The sequence below is a fragment of the Cyclopterus lumpus genome, chromosome 3 (genome assembly GCF_009769545.1).
Source record: "Cyclopterus lumpus isolate fCycLum1 chromosome 3, fCycLum1.pri, whole genome shotgun sequence".
Taxonomy (NCBI): domain Eukaryota; kingdom Metazoa; phylum Chordata; class Actinopteri; order Perciformes; family Cyclopteridae; genus Cyclopterus; species Cyclopterus lumpus.
In genome coordinates, this window is record NC_046968.1 from 15131948 (window position 1) to 15148413 (window position 16466).

Genomic DNA, 16466 nt, shown 5'->3' on the forward strand with positions numbered 1-16466 from the left:
ATTGCGACATAGTTGTGCTGAAATACAACAGAAAACCTGAAGAAACTTTATGACATTATAGTTGTTAAAATGCTCTTCTTCACCTTATACCTGTATGGATTCAAATCTAATATCACAGATCACATGAGAATAGAGTCTAAGAACGTCACAAATTTGCAGCAGAAGACACAGCGACATATAAAAAGGCATCACTGCGGGCAGATGACTTGTAAAATGAGACCTGTGGTCAAACTATGTGTAGTTATCATTTAACAGACACAGCTAAAAAAGTATGTGGATGAAGAGTTTTTCATAATTTTAGTTCTTACCATCTTCATCGACAGTGAGATCTACCACCTCCCCAGCATTCTGACGCAGTGGTTGGATGACGGTGGAGAGTCGGTGACGTCCACGTGGCTCCTGGAGACGATTCTGGGAGCAGCTATTAGCCCAAATCCTGCCAATACCCGCCACTGAGCGAGACCTGTGGACATACAGACATGAAATAACGATTACAGCCAACTGCAGTCGAGGAACCAGGAATATTTTCACAGCTCAGTGAAGTATTCATTTCCAAGACAGCGGGTGTTTTAACAAAAGCCTGCTGGTGCAAAGGTATGCAAAGAAAGAACAGGGGGCAATTCTGACAACAGCATTTGGCTCTGGTCTTAATACCTAGTGAGTACATTAGTTCTGACTACAGTCTCTAAAAGCTGTTTTGAAATGGTATTGTGTCAGTCAATTAGGTAATTTACCCTTTTGTGAAAGAAATAAAATAGCCACGAAACCGTATTCACCTTTCTACATGGCAGACATCTTGACATGGCCGGAAAAGCATTGCTGCAACTACTTACATTAACAACGGCTCTAATTTAATTGGGTATGTTGGGATAATTCCAGGATCCTAGCTCTGGCACACATACATGGAATTACTTACATCCATGTTATAAATTGAAATAACTTGATTTTTTGCAGAGCTGGCACCCTGACTGCAAAGTGTCAATATCACACCTGATGCAGTTTATGTAATTTGGGGTGCTAGCAGCGTGCATCTCTACCTGTGAGTCCTCTGACTTCTGGACTTCCTGGATCTTGGCTGAGTACATTCTTTAAAGAGGTTTCTCTGCTATATTACTATCGTATCTGCTGTATTAGGTCTACTAGATTGCTAGTCTGTACTGTCTTTCTTATCTGAACTGTTTGAGCTGTGATTTAGCTTTGAGCTGTGGTTTTTTCATTTTTGCTTTTAGTCAAGTGACTAAACCGCAACGAAACCAGCTAGGGTTTGAGTATTTGTTCCGTAATCTAATTCTACTAGGGATTTAGCTCTATTTTACGTTCTACCTTGAGGTAAACAGACCTTTGTCCTTAATCAGTTTTGGTAAGAATTACATATTCTTGTAAAACTGAAACTTCACTGATTAGAGGGAACTCCTGCTATTGTCCTGAGCAAGAGTGGTTTTGATTGCTGGGCCATCACCCCAACGACTGCGGGGCTGAGTCGACACAGCTGTAGCTGATTATCGCCAACTCTGGTGTAAAACCAGGTGGGGGTTTGAAGTGTCAGTGAAGACTCCGAGGATAAAGACACTGGAGTCTTTCGTTGGAGTCTTTGGGGGCGGCTGAGTATAAACATTTCCCTGTGAAAATGTGTTTTCCTTCCATACCTGTGTGCATCTCTACTCGTAGATACTATAGACCTCGGAGTCGTTCACACATGCATCAAAATCCCAACTCCCTTATTTATCCCACCCGCTCCACACAGACCCAACACCTCGTCACAGGGGGCCTCTGGAACTGCCAGTCAGCTAACCCCAAGCCAGACTTAATTTCTGGCTTCGCTATCAAGCAATCGCTGGACTTCCTGGCTCTCACTGAGACTTGGATCACACCAGACAACACATGTACCTCTGCTGCTCTCTCCTCTGCCTTCTCCTTCAGCCACACACCCAGATCCACTGGCCGGGGTGGTGGCACAGGTCTACTCATCTCCCCCAAATGGAGTTTTTCTCTCTATCAGCTTCTATTGTTTACCCCACTGTCTTTTGAGTTTCATGCTGTGACGGTTACTTGTCCAGTTCAACTAATCATTGTTGTTCTCTACCGTCCACCTGGTTCCTTGGGAGACTTCTTGGAAGAATTAGATGTCCTCCTATCAAACTTCCCAGAAAACATCCCCCCGCTCATCCTTCTGGGTGACTTTAACATCCAGGCAGAGAAGTCATCTGACCTGTTACTCTTACTGTCTTCCTTTGCTCTCTCGCTCAGTCCTTCACCTCCTACTAACAAAGCTGGCAACCACCGTGACTATATTTTCACCAGAAACTGCCCTACATCTAACCTCACTGTAACTCCACTTCATGTCTCTGACCACTTCTTTATCTCTTACTCTCTCCCACTCTTTAAAATTGACAACCCTCCCACAACAACAGACTCTGCACCTGTCCGTTGCAACATCCACACCCTCCTCTCTGGCCTCGTCCGTTCTGTCAGCACTTCCTTCAACTGACTCTCTCACTCATGCATCCTAACGCTGCCACTGACACTCTCCTCTCTACTCTGTCTTCCTCTCTTGATTTTCTCTGTCCTCTTACGACGTGAAAGGTCCGCAAGTCCTCTCCGGCTCCGTGGTTGTCTGACTCGGTGCGTGTTGAGAGAGCCACTATGCGAGCATCGGAAAGGAAATGGCGAAAATCCAAACACGCTGATGACCTGCTCGCCTATCACTCTCATCTCTCCTCCTTTTCTGCCTCTCTCTGCAGCCAAAAGCTTGTTCCAGAATCGAATACTCTTTTTCTAACCCCAAAACTCTTCTGTACTCTTTGTTGACTACTTTACAAATAAGATAGATGACACACTCCTCATTTACTAATCCATCTTCTATAACTACACCTCCATTAAGTTCATCTTCTTCCCCATCACTTTCCTCTTTCCTATTTCACCCCCCTGTCTCCCAATCAAGTTCTTACCTTGGTAACCTCTGCCTACCCAACCACCTGCCACCTTGACCCCATCCCATCTCACATTCTCCAGTCTATTGCTTCTGACCTTCTTCCCCTTCTCACCCATCTTATTAACACCTCCCTCTCAACTGGCTGTTTCCCTAACTCTCTGAAGGAGGCACGAGTTAACCCTCTCCTGAAGAAACCCACTCTCAACATGTCTGAAGTCAACAACTACAGACCTGTCTCTCTCCTCCCCTTTCTTTCCAAAACTCTAGAGGGAGCTATCTTTAACCAAGTCTCCTCCTTTCTCCACAGTAACAACCTTCTTGAACCTCACCAGTCTGGATTCAAGGCAGGCCACTCAACAGAGACTGCCCTCCTTGCTGTCTCTGAGCAGCTTCACACTGCTAGAGCAGCCTCTCTCTCATCTGTCCTTATCCTTCTAGACCTTTCTGCTGCCATTGATACAGTGAACCACCAGATCCTTATTTCCTCCCTCCAGGACCTGGGTATCTCAGGCACTGCGCTCTCCCTCTTCTCATCCTACCTCAACGACCGCACTTACTGGGTAACCTGGAGAGGATCTGTGTCTGAGCCTTGTCCTCTCACTACTGGGGTCCCTCAGGGCTCAGTCCTTGGTCCTCTTCTCTCTGTACACCAACTCTCTCGGCTCTGTAATTCGCTCGCATGGCTTCTCCTACCATTGCTATGCTGATGACACCCAACTGATCCTCTCATTTCCCCAATCTGAAACATAGGTAGCAGCACGAATCTCTGCCTGTCTGACTGACATCTCTCAGTGGATATCCGCACACCACCTGAAAATTAACCCGGACAAGACTGAACTATGTCCAATGTTCCTATATCATCAAAGGGGGTCTTGACAGAAAAAGTTTGGGAACCACTGTATATATGATTATTTATACAGCCCTTGCTATCATCATAGTTCAAAGAACACATCACAAAAACCGTAAATGGAAATCCAAGCTTAGCTTACATTTCTTAATTATGTATGTACATGAAGCTGCTTATGTTCTCAAAACATTATCATGTAACAAAACTGTTTGTGGTCCGTCTGTGGCCCACACTGATTTTTCTGCATCAACTTGTGGCACAAGTTGAGATCAGCTTTGTTAGAAACTACAGATAGCTTGTTCTCTCTGGACTGCCATCATGAAGCTCTGCCTCCACAACCACTCCACCACGTCCACCCAAATATCTGCATTATTTCCACCCACCTTCCTTTTCCCTATACCTCGCTCGAATGCCTTGTTCCTCTCTTGCCATAGCTTGGGCCCTTCCTTTATTTGTCCTTTTAATTTTCTTTCTCAAAGGCTCTTATCACTCTCCCCCTTGCTCTCTGAGACTGGAGTGAGAGCCCAGGGAATAGCCACATTCCCCCCCATGGTGCTGTAAAGCCAGGTGATCAGAGGGAGGAGGGATGAGCCTGAGGGGCAAGGGACTATTTGCGAGTGCCGTAAAGCCGGATACCATGGAGCTCTGTGGCTTGGGGAGTTCACTGTTGTTCCCTGAGCACTGCCTTGTTAACCACAGTCGTCAACGTAGCTACGGGGCTTTTGGTATGTCAAACTAAACCATAGACTCGCTCAGTAACTCTTAATTAAGCCATAGAAACTTAATAAATGTTTTGGTAATTCAAAATAATTCTTATTGCCTGGGTTTGCATGGGGACCACAAACATACAGGTCAGGAGAATTGGAAACCTTAAACTGGCTCTTGGTGTCAATCTACATAGTGTTACGTGTCTTTGAGCCTTTGTGTTTCTCTGGCCTTCCCCCGATGGATACAGGCTACACATCGCCGTACAGAAAAAAGTGGTTACAAAGACTACATGGATGGCAACTATGCACTGGATAAGGTTTGCAATTAAACTTCTTTTTTTATGAAAATGAATTAGCAAAACAGACAGCAAAGTTTTTTTGTGTTCTTTTTAATGATTTTCTATTAAAAAAAACCAACTAATTATGGAACAAACATGTTCGATGTCTTGTTGCTCTAAATACACAAGTTCAAAGACTTCAATATTATAGTGAAGAAAAATAGTATGTAATGTTATGGATTGTTTAAATTATTGATCTATTCCTCTTTATACTGAAAGAGTATGGCTTTGATCATATTTCTCTGATGTGTTTAACACAGGAAATGCCTTTCTCACTGCTGTTTGTGATAGGGGGGGATTCCCATCAGCTCATACTGTCTGCTTCCAATTCAATTTCCTGTGAGACATGCCGCACAATGCAAGTGGAATAGAGTAGGAGGAAGCTTATTAACTTTCATATTTCACAAATCGCTAAAGCAAACTTGTGCCCATACACATGCACACAAACACACACAAACACACACACACACACACACACACACACACACACACACAACACACAGCAAGGAGGGTGGTATGCAGAGAGGGGCACATGGTGAATGTGCTGGTGTTTAATTGGCCAGGCTCCTCAGCTCTGGGTTGATTCCAGGGAGCAGGAAGAGCCACTAGGGAGGGGTTCCTAATTAAGTAGACCTGGGATTATTTTGTAAATATCTGTTTACCACCATGATCTCCTGAGGGTAGGGGGGTGTAGCCAGGAGGAAAACAATACATTGTAAACATGAACACTATGGGAATGGGTGGCTTGGCAAAGCAGAGGCTCTGCCAAGCCAAGGTGATGTGAGCCACATGCCCCAGGGATCAGAGGACGGCTGAGCACTGCAGTAATATAGAGTAAACTACTGGTTCGGAAGTTAAAAGGAATGAGACCATAGAAGGCAGGAATAATACAGTGTACTAGTGGTAAACAATTTAGGAAGTAAACTTTGCAGTGATATTAAGTTTGTCTTCACAATTGGGGATAAGAGGGCTTTACTTCCTAACCAATAGAGAACTGGCTGATAAAATGATTACTGATGTTTATCTGTCATTTATAGAAAATGTATCATTGTAATTACAGAGTTGCCTTGCAAACCCTTTACATTTCGCTTGAGCCCATCCTTAACACAATATAAATATACATACACAATATCTATAGCATACCATCCAGCTATTGTTCAACTACAATTTCACAAGTCTCACAAATTTATTTTTACTCAGCAGCACATTACAATAGACCATAAATGGCTGAACCTTTTGTAATGGACACATTTTTAAAAATGTATATTCCGAATAATGTATGATGTTTAAATAAAGAAGAGACTATACGTATCATAAAGTTAAAACGAAAATGTGTTACATTTTGACAAGTAGACCCGAGGCTGTGAATTGAAATCTCCAGTTTGAGTGGAATTGTGTTTTTGAGGGTTGATGGGGTATGTTTGGGGATCAGTTATTCAATGCACGTGACTTAACAACGGTTCGTCTGTAGCCATCTCATATACAAGCACATCACTTTTTTTATAGATGGAAAGGATCTACTCTGGAATCAGGATGGCAGTATGTATTGTAGACACAGAAAGTCAATGGCATTCAAAAGGTTTCCTGAGCGGAATTTTTGTATCATTTTGTTACATGTCCGTAACATGGTGCTGTGGGTTGAAAACTGTATTTGAACATTCTGTACAATCTGGGGATGAAGAGAGAAGACAGTCCGAATCCTGTCCACAACAAGTTAGAGACAGACCCTCCTCTGTTCACAAACGTGACAGAATACAACTAGACACCATACAGCAAAGGAAATGAGAGCATTTTCTTTATCAATGTAGGTTTGCTTGAGGCTACGAGTGCAATTATGCAGCTGTTTTAAGTAGGACAACGTACACGTACTAATGGAGTCTAATACAACAGTCCTGCAATAACTCCTACCTCCAGAAAACTTCAAATGTTACACTTTTGTTGAAATTGTGCTCAACATAACGATAGTTTTGGCTGTAGTTAGTTGTGTATTGTATGACTAAAAACTTCTCCGAAAAAGTTTTAACAACAACTGATTATAATATATTCTCATGGAGTTCTGTAAATATTATATTTGACTTGGTATTTCCATATAGATTAAATTAAATAAGTTGCATCAGGGGGAACCAATCCATCAAACAATCACAACTAAGTTAATTGAGTTGAGCCATGATACAAAATGTGTGTGTATTTGTGCACATGTATTGTTCCTATATTAACAAACTGCTCACAAACACACATTCACAAATCGGACCACTGGCGGTGTCAACAAAGCTTTTATTGCTCATTCTGTTGGCCTTTGGTTCCCCGCCCTCCTGCTCGCTGCTGCCCATCCCCCCTTCAGGGAAGCTCATCCCTGCATTCTCTAGGGAGCCAAGACATCTTTGACAGCCGGGAAAACAGGAAGATTAGACAAGCCATAGCATTCCAAGCGTGGCGCAATCACTTCTCGCCAGAGAACTATTTTCAAATAGTATCAATACATTAGTATAACGTAGGAAGGAAAGATACGGTGTTGGAAAAGATAAAAAAGGGATAGAGATAGGTTAACACAGAGGGGGAGGTTTGTGAATTGAGCTGCGTAATCACCTACATGAGGAATTAGGGGAGAATTGAGACAGGAAGTCATATTATGAGAATTAGGAAATAAGTGACTGAGGTTGAGGAAAATGGGGTGGGCTGCAGAGAATGGCAGTAGGAGCTATCTAGTGCATTGCTCTCACACTAAATATCTAGCAGTTCTCTGGGAAACAGAGCGCTATGTTTCAATTCTTACATTGTCCACTTATTAATCCTCTGAATATTTCTTAAAGCCTTATTGATACCCTATTTAACCAAGTCCTTTAAGAAAGACCATACAAGCTTGTTGGGTATATATATGATGACATGGTAACCATGATATGGAATAGGTTACACAGCTTGTTCTGGTCTACAATGCGTTTCAAGTTACTCACTGATAGTGATTTATGAGCATTGGCTCTGGACTGATCTTGTAGTCAGAGTTATTCCAGTAAGCAAGTAGCTTGTCAGACAGTTTCCCCTTCAAGCTCTGATATCGTAGAATTAATTATGCACGACTCAGTCATTACCGGTGAAAAACCTCATACCCCTGTGTGTGTCTAATTATAATCGAAGTTGAGATTTTTTGACAATGTATCTAATTCCCAGGTGCTGGAGCATCTGAAAACACTTTATTTTATCAGCTATTTTATCCCAAAAATTATATTTATCAAATTTGTTTCACTTCCTAAGGCACTTAGAATAAATACACTAATAATGGTAACATTGTTTTAATATTAAAGTGGTATATAACTAAAGGATCCTTCAATCTGCTCAAAGTGAAATGTTTGCCCCTACCCATGCCACTGGCTAATTATGAACCTTTAGGGCATGGGCACTGAGCGTGATGTGGTTACGTTGCTATAAACAACAAGGCATGCAACCTACTTTCTGAGCAATGTAAGCTATGGAATTCATGAGCAAAGCACTGGAGTACACTGCAACCCACCCACTCAGCTCTTTCATCCTGAGAACCATAAGCTCCTTTCACACATGTATTGCAACCCTGAACTTATCTCGACATTACCCAGTAGAGCTGTATGTGAGAACGCAAATGTCCAACTTCGTTAGACCACATATTAAAACTACTTCCCCCTGCCAGCTCCCTTGTTCAAAGTCAGTGTAATGTCTGATTGAGTCCACGTGTGAACAGAGCTGGCGCGAAACCGGAACAATACAAACATCCAAGGGTGATGAAGAGGGGTCATTTAAATGAAGACGCCAACGGAAATGTCTAACTGGAGATAAAATCGTCAGAGAACGACAAGAGACTTTACAATTACAAATTCACTGGCGTATTTTCATCAGTATTTCCAGTAGGTGAGAACACATCTGGCACGGACAACCTCCTGTTTGCTATATGTGTGAAAGGGACACGATTCATAGCCCTTGCCAATTGGGGAAGTTGAGCTTACTGTATGTAAAATTAATGGAAGCTCATTTCAATGCATGCTGTAAATGTTGAGGGGCCTACCTGAAACAATCTCCGACTGTGACAATCTCCACCTCACTGTCTGTTGAGGTGACGTTGATCTCCTCGCTTGCAGGTACAACAGGCGCTGGAGCTGGAGTTGCCTCAATCACCACAACATCCTCATCCAGGGCACCTGAGCACACAAGCTGAATTTAGTAAAGAACAGACATACAACGTGACAAATGCAAAGAAAGCATCAAACAAAAATTAAATGAAAAGAAAATATAAACTTGATCAAAAACTTAATTTGACCACTCTTCATTGGATTATGACACTTTACTTCTATTAATATGCTATTCTTTTACATTAAAGATGGTTTCAAATAAACAAACAAACAACAAATAAGAACATTTAAGTCTGTGCATGCTGTCATCTGCTTTCATACAGCACAGACATGTAAAAATGTATTTGAAATTCAGTGATCTTTCTTTTTTCATGGCTTAGTCTAAAACCAGGCATGTTGTGTAAGTGGCCAGATAGAATTTCTCCAATTTCATCATACTAACAGCAGTATCATCATACTCAACAGTTTAACAGGAGAAATTTAGGTCATTCGTGCTCAACTCTATTTGCACTGGGATTGGCCTTTCCCACTCCCAAATCTGTGCTGTGATTGGTTCACTGTGCACTAGATCTCACTTTATCTCTGACTGGGCGAAATACCATGAGAGCCCCTTCAGGTGTGTTCACTCGGAGTAGATGGTTGCAATAGGAGATCAGAAAGAAGACAGTTGACAATAATTAAATTTCTTTGAATGTTCTAGTTTAAATGATTAAAAATGTCATAGGACTCAGTGAAAACACACATATCTTGACACAAATATTGACCATAAAGGCCAGGCGCCAACATCAAAATGTATATTAATTTTACCTACTTTTTTCCATATTGTTTGCTACAATTACTACAGCTATTCTTTCAAGCAATCGTCAAATTTAATGTGAGATAGATGTTATCTATATTTGTATCCATCAAATTGACCCCATGCACTTGATCCCTGTCAATATTTCATCTCCAGAGGTCCTGCATCTAGCTTGAGCGCTGCTCAAGCAAGTTAAAGTTATGGCAAACTAACCAAATGCATCATTCTCCTCAGCCTTTGTAATGGAGCTGCTGCTATTGGTGGTCAATGGGGGCATTGACTTACCAAAGAGATGTCGTGTTGCGATATTTTTTATAAAAGAACGCACAGCATAATAACTAAGTACATAGTAACTAAATTCTATGCTGCAGAAGAGTATACTGTGTTTTTGTGCTCATCGGTAAGTGCCTTGCCATAATTCCCCAGTGTGATTTCTATTCCAATTGTCTCCTGAGAACTGCTGCTTAGCACCCTCTGCAAGACTTGCAGCCTGGCACTCTGGTGAAGCCTTCATGAGGTTACACATACAACAACACCTTACTTACAATTTGCAGAGAATTGTAAGCAACGTGTGCCGTGTTTGGATAAAAAATACCTACTCCTACTAGACTTGAGATGACTGCATATCTGGAACAAAAATATCAAAAGCGTCCATGTAACAACTGTCTGAAGTCCAGCTAGCTACTTGATCGGTATTGGTAACAGGACAAGCAATATGCTTGAGACTGAACAATGTATACATCATTTGTAATTGGCCAATATTTTAGTGTGACAAATTATCAGATTTGTAGAGTAGGATTAAACTGCTACAGCACACTCCTGCTGCAACCTTCTAGAAGACATGTTTCATCACTTGCCTCCTCTTTCCCCGGCTGTAAACAAATGCCTTGTTTTCCCTGCGAGACCTGCTGTTTCTATGCAAAGGCTGTCACTAAACAGGGCCTGAGTTTTCTCCCACTTGCCTCCCACCAACAACTAAGTTTCCATTTTCCCATAGGGCCACAGCAGCAGAAATACTGCCAAGGCTAAATGGCTACGTGAGGAAAACAATGAACCAGGGTAAAAGGTGGGGCTTTTTAAAAGATATACCAACTTCTGTTTGTCCGTCTGTTCTACTTTGCTGAGAATGAGAGCAGAAAGCTATGGTTTAGATTTAGGAGCTGTATAAACTCCAACAGGTAACAGAGGGCTGCAGTTTCCATTACAGACTGCCAGGTGTGGGGCCATGAAAAGCAGAGGGGAGTAACTATACCTTTATCAGCTGTGCCCTAGCCATTACAAAGACATGCAGACTAAAGTTGTATGTGTGTTCCTACATTCATCATGTTTATGGGAAACTCAAATCAAAAGCTATAATACAATTTCTTACTTAAAAAAAAAAGAATGATATACATAGACTTGGGACACATTACAGCAGCAATATGTTGCCATGAGAAAGGTCAGATCTATTTGTGAGCATGTTTTCACTAAAGGAAACAAGGTGACTTCCATTTCTCTGGTTGAGAGCCAGAATTAATATTACCTGGCACAGAATGAAAACCTGTAGACTCTTGATTAAGCTTCAGTAAACACACATTAATGGCGATAGCTTACCATTATCACACTTCTGCATTAGCAAATTCATTTCTGATTGTTCAGTGAAGGGAACTGGTATTAAACACACCAACAACCATTTTTGTTGTGAAAAAGTCCAGCTGCTCTTGCAAGTTGCACAACCCACGTCGACCTCTTCTCAGTCATTTCCGTTTTTCTGTTCATTTCCGTTTTTCTGTTCTGGTCTTCAGTGCATATTAATTCACTTTGCAGCAATGTACTTCAATTACAATGTTAATTCATGCTGGATTGTGATTTTTCTCTGCAACTTTCTCTGTTACCATTCTGCCTGTTGATCACTGCTATCTAATATAGGTAGTTAAAAAAGGCCCTGATATAATGTTTAAACCATGTAAAGTATATTTTATTAACTGTCTATCAATAAACTTGATATATAAATAAATGTAACTAACGGCAACAAGTCAAACACATAACTGCATAGTCTGGCCTAGTATAGGCCACAGCGTTACGGTGATATCGCTGCAAACACACAGTATTATGCTACGTAAGCCTCAATTCTGTTAAAACATATGATACAGCCTATGTAGCCATACCGTATGCCGTAAAACAAGAAGAGATGGCTAGAATACAGACATTAAAATGCAACACAAAGGAACAAATCTACTAGAGTCGTGGTTACCTGTGGCTACATTAGCACTGTTGGGCTGGCTGCTGGTGCTGCTGACATCTACATACAGCTCATCTTCTGCTTCAGTAGAAGAGGGGGAGGAAGAGTCACTACTCAGCTCTTCGCTAGAACTACTGGTGCTATGGAGTAGAGCATACTTCCTACGTGCAATCACTTCACGTTTCTTCCTCTGCAGCACTAGTCGCTCCTTTTGCTTCTGAGTCCGCTGACCCCCTCCAGGAGCTGTTTTCACAAAGCGCTTCCTATGTAGGGGCCGCCGGCTGCTCAGACACGGCCGCTTCAACAGCACTGGCTCAGATTCAGACCGCACCCACTTATGAGAGCGATTCCCACGAGTTCGACCCAGAACAGGGTGCAGGCCAACTCCAGTGGCTCCTCCTGTTGTCAGGGCAGGAGCCTTGTGTTGGCCCCCTGTTGCTCCAGCTTCCCCCTCCTCCTCCGAGCTGAGAGTGTCCGAGTCCCCAAATCGCAGGCTAGAGGAAGGGGAGGAAGCGCAGTCACTAAAAGAGGAGTCGTGATTATGTTCATCCTCACTTGGGTGCTGTAAAAGTTCTACCCTGGGACGCTGAGGGGCCAGTGAACTCTCACTGATGTGGCCCTCCTTCAGCGAGCAGTCTGATGGCCCTGCCTGTTGGCCTTTTCTTTTTCTACGACCAGGGAGGGTCCGTTCTGAGTCTCTGTGTGTTTCTGTGTCCCTCAGTGGCCGATGCCTGGACTCACACAGGGTCTCAAATTCGCTGCCTGCCTTTCCAATCACCTCCATGTTGTTAGGGAAGCTCTTAGCTGCCTCCATAGGCTCTGGGTTCACCAGTGGCTCCTTCAGATGCTCCTGTCTGCTGGGGGCCTCTGACTGCACCTCACTCTTCATGATGGCAGGTCTGTCCTCAAAAGGCAAACAGCAAGTGCACTCGCATCAGTCCCTAAGCATCTATCCGCTGCATCTCACAAAACCTGAAAAATAAGGAAGAAAGGAAAAGATTACGAGTGCACAAGTCGCTGTGTTGCACGACTGCCAAAGGGCGGATCATCGTGTTAGTGACAGAATTAACACCATAGAAGCATAAAAGAGAGGCATGATCAGTAGTAGATGACAGAAAAACAAAGTGTGTCATCTATCTTTAAATATATTGTGTCCAGATACATGTCTCCATGATACAGATTGTAGTTGTAGTTCTCCTTTCGCTGTCTTCACTGAATTGTTTAACTTCCGCACTTTAGAAAACAATTTACAACAGAGCATATCCACAGCACACAAACCTGAAAACAAACATGAATGTGCCCATGACAGTACTTCATGGTGTTCAATCCAGGGCAAAACATTCTTTCATTAACAATTTGTTTCTACAAATTAAGAGTGTGACCCAAGGTTGCTGATTAAAGATGTAGTATGGCTGAGTCAGTACCGAAGTGTTTGCCTTATTGTTGATTACACACAAACTATCAATCAGACAGAACTGAAAATGTAATTCCAAAAGGTGATATCCACCATCTCATGTTCATGTCTTGACTCATGACTTTGGGCCATTTCTGTCTTTATTTGTGTATACGCTAACAAATAACTCCCAGGAGAAACAGAGCATGTGGCAGTGGAGACATTTTCACAGCAGTGTAAGGTCTCCCAGAGCAACGCCAAATTCCAGCATTGCTGAAATGTAGGCTACTTCGTAAACACAGCAAAAACGTTGTGTCTCTGGTAAGACGCCATGTGTATTTTTATATGACACATGGCTTACTACATCCTCTGTCAGCCAAAAGTCCGCTGTCAATAAACCTGAATGCTCCTTTTAATGCGATGAATACATTTTGTTAAGTAGACTCTAATAAGAATACTTTCTTGTAATACATCACATACCCTATTGCCCCTGAATGGTGATATAATTGTTATCATGAGCAAGATAGTGTGATAATGCTGCATGTTAGGAATCAATTCCAGTGTTTGAATGGAGTAAAATAGGAATGTTTTGTTTTTACTTGTAGTGTACATGGTTCCCCATTCAAAACACCAAGGATTTGTAATAGTTCAGGCTTTATAAAGCCAATGCTAAAACATTAATGCTTTGATTTGACATAATACCAAACCTGCATAAAGATGTGTATTTTTAGGCAAACACACACAAACCGTGTTCACATTGTTGCAAACAATAAATATGAATCTAAATAATTCCGAAGCGGAGTACATTTAATTATATTGGCTCTACAGGGAATGCTCAAAAAGGTTTAGGGATATCTCTATTGCAGATGTGTGTTATTAATCACAAAGGATGTTGCATTTCTACAGTGATGTTCACTGATCAACTGTGTTTTAATAATGTTAGGGACAGTGTGAAGAAAATGGCATGCTTATGCATTATTTGCACGTGGTGATATCACCCACAGCAACAAGCCAGGGCCACTTCCTGATATGATGTAATCAGAAAACAAATTTATGGAGCTACTACTTCAGCAACTGATTAAGGAAAATGTTTTACTGAACCCATCTATGTGACTATGTGACCAAGTAATGCAACTCAAGGAAATAAATGCAATGCATTACTAGTCTCATCCACATCGAACACTATTCACAACATTGAGATTTGGAGGGTCTGTCAACATCCCTATGCAATTGTATCTTCATCAATATTGGTATAAGTCTGAAAAACATGATACAAATGTAAACATCCAACTACTGCATTAAGCCACTGGTGGACAGTTGATAGCAAATGCAAGCCTCATATAGACTTTTTAAGAGGACACAGTAACAAAGACTTATCTAGTGTCCCCATCTCTCTGTCAGTCTCAGTAAAAAATGTAACACAACAACAATCCTGGTAGTGTTTGCTGCAGAGTATTTGTACTGCATTAGGTTGGACAGGTGTTCATGGTGTTCGTGATGTTCCTGCGTGGTGTAATGAATTAGATATTCTGTTATAGGACAGAAATGTACCAAGCAATGCTTTTTCGTTATTCATTCACAACTCATTTCCTAATAATAATAATAATGTCACTGGACCTGAAAGCTGCAACACCTGTGAAATGTGACTGATGAGGTGGATGATTCTTAAAATAAGCCACAGCGCTCTTTCTGCTTTTATAGACAACTCACTCATAAGTGAGAGTCCTTCAGATGCCACAGAGAAAGCTGCGCAATGACATGCATGAATTCATGGGCCTCAGAGGACAGCCCTGAAGGGAGAAAAAATCCCCCTGCACCAAGGCTGAATAACGCACATTTATAATAAAGCAGCCCATTTAACAACAAATAAAAGATACTGCTGATACCATTAGGTGAACCAATCGCAGCTACTTGTAGCAGAACATGTATGGTGCACCAGAAATGGCAACAGTAAACCAATTGGAAATGTACGACTGAGACAGGACTGCTGAGCTCCTGCTGGCGATACTCAGTGCTTTCTGATTGTGAAACGACCACCAACCACTCCGACTAGGCAACCACAAACAGAGCTCCATAGATGTATTTAGCTCGACAGTATCGAGCCTGAAACGGAGGCTAAGCATAGTTTCTACAACGCTTAACAATTACAATAAGCTCGGCTGCTGTCTGTCTGTCTGTGCCACCAACGCTGCTGGATGACTGGGGCCAGACTTACTCGTGTTAATGGAGAAGCACTAAAATACGAATACCCAATGCTAGTAACTTGTGTTTAGATTATCACGACGATTATCAAGAGAAAGTGGACAGCTAGCCACCTAGCCTGACACATAGTTAATCCAGATAGAAGACAACAAAGACAGCACGTACCTGGGTCTAAGTCCTTTTTCACACTGTGTCACCGTCCTTTTTGTAACATGGGGTGTTAAATCCTGTAGGAAATAATGACAACCGTTGAAAACAAGCAATTGTCTAAATGTTACTCCTAACTACAACTAGGCAGGCCTACAGAGAAATCGCGATCCGAGGACGTTAGTGTCTGGGATTGTGAAACTGACAACACAGTCCCGAGCTGAGCCAAGAGGCAAAATCGAAGGCAATGGGCCCTGGATGGCTACGAGCTAAGCTAACGAAAAGGCTAGTTCACTTCCCTTAACAAATACCCGATTAAACTCAGCCATTTTGACTGGCAAATGAACCCTGTGGGGTCTTAAAGGGTCGTACAGTCTCTCGCTTGTGTCTCTGTTTGACAATATAGAAATGTCTCACTATTAGCCCTCGACGAAGTTGCCATTCCTGCCTCTCGATGCATCCACTCTTGTTTACCCAGCAGGTCGTCTGCTCGCTGGCTCCGGATCCAAGAGTCCTTGCCCTGACTGCCGCAATGGGGCGCCAGATCGCGGCCAATCGTCAGCTGCTTTTCGACACTTTACGACAGTTTGACTTCATCCCTTTTTACTTTTTGAAGATGTACATGTAGGTGTGAAATACTTATGTGGAGAGGACACACTCTCCTCGTCCTGTTTCTTGTCGACAAAAGAGCGCGAGGAGCTCTGTGTAATTATAGATACGTACGCCCATGTCCAGATGATAATAGAAATGCACGCATCATTGTTTTGCATGTATGCTTCACTTAATCCC

General features: G+C 42.2%; 1 protein-coding gene across 1 annotated transcript in view; it reads right to left on the reverse strand.

The window, feature by feature from the left end:
- The window catches only part of rnf111 (ring finger protein 111), a 26547-nt gene extending 10199 nt beyond the window's left edge, over positions 1 to 16348 (reverse strand). Inside the window, exons 1-5 of the mRNA XM_034561620.1 lie at positions 16095 to 16348; positions 15696 to 15757; positions 11948 to 12907; positions 8855 to 8987; positions 309 to 463 (exon numbers count right to left, since the gene is read on the reverse strand). Of these exons, the coding sequence (XP_034417511.1) occupies positions 309 to 463; positions 8855 to 8987; positions 11948 to 12824 (1165 nt within the window). The 5' untranslated portion in view covers positions 12825 to 12907; positions 15696 to 15757; positions 16095 to 16348. The remainder of the gene's footprint in view (positions 1 to 308; positions 464 to 8854; positions 8988 to 11947; positions 12908 to 15695; positions 15758 to 16094) is intronic.
- Positions 16349 to 16466: the final 118 nt, after the last annotated feature.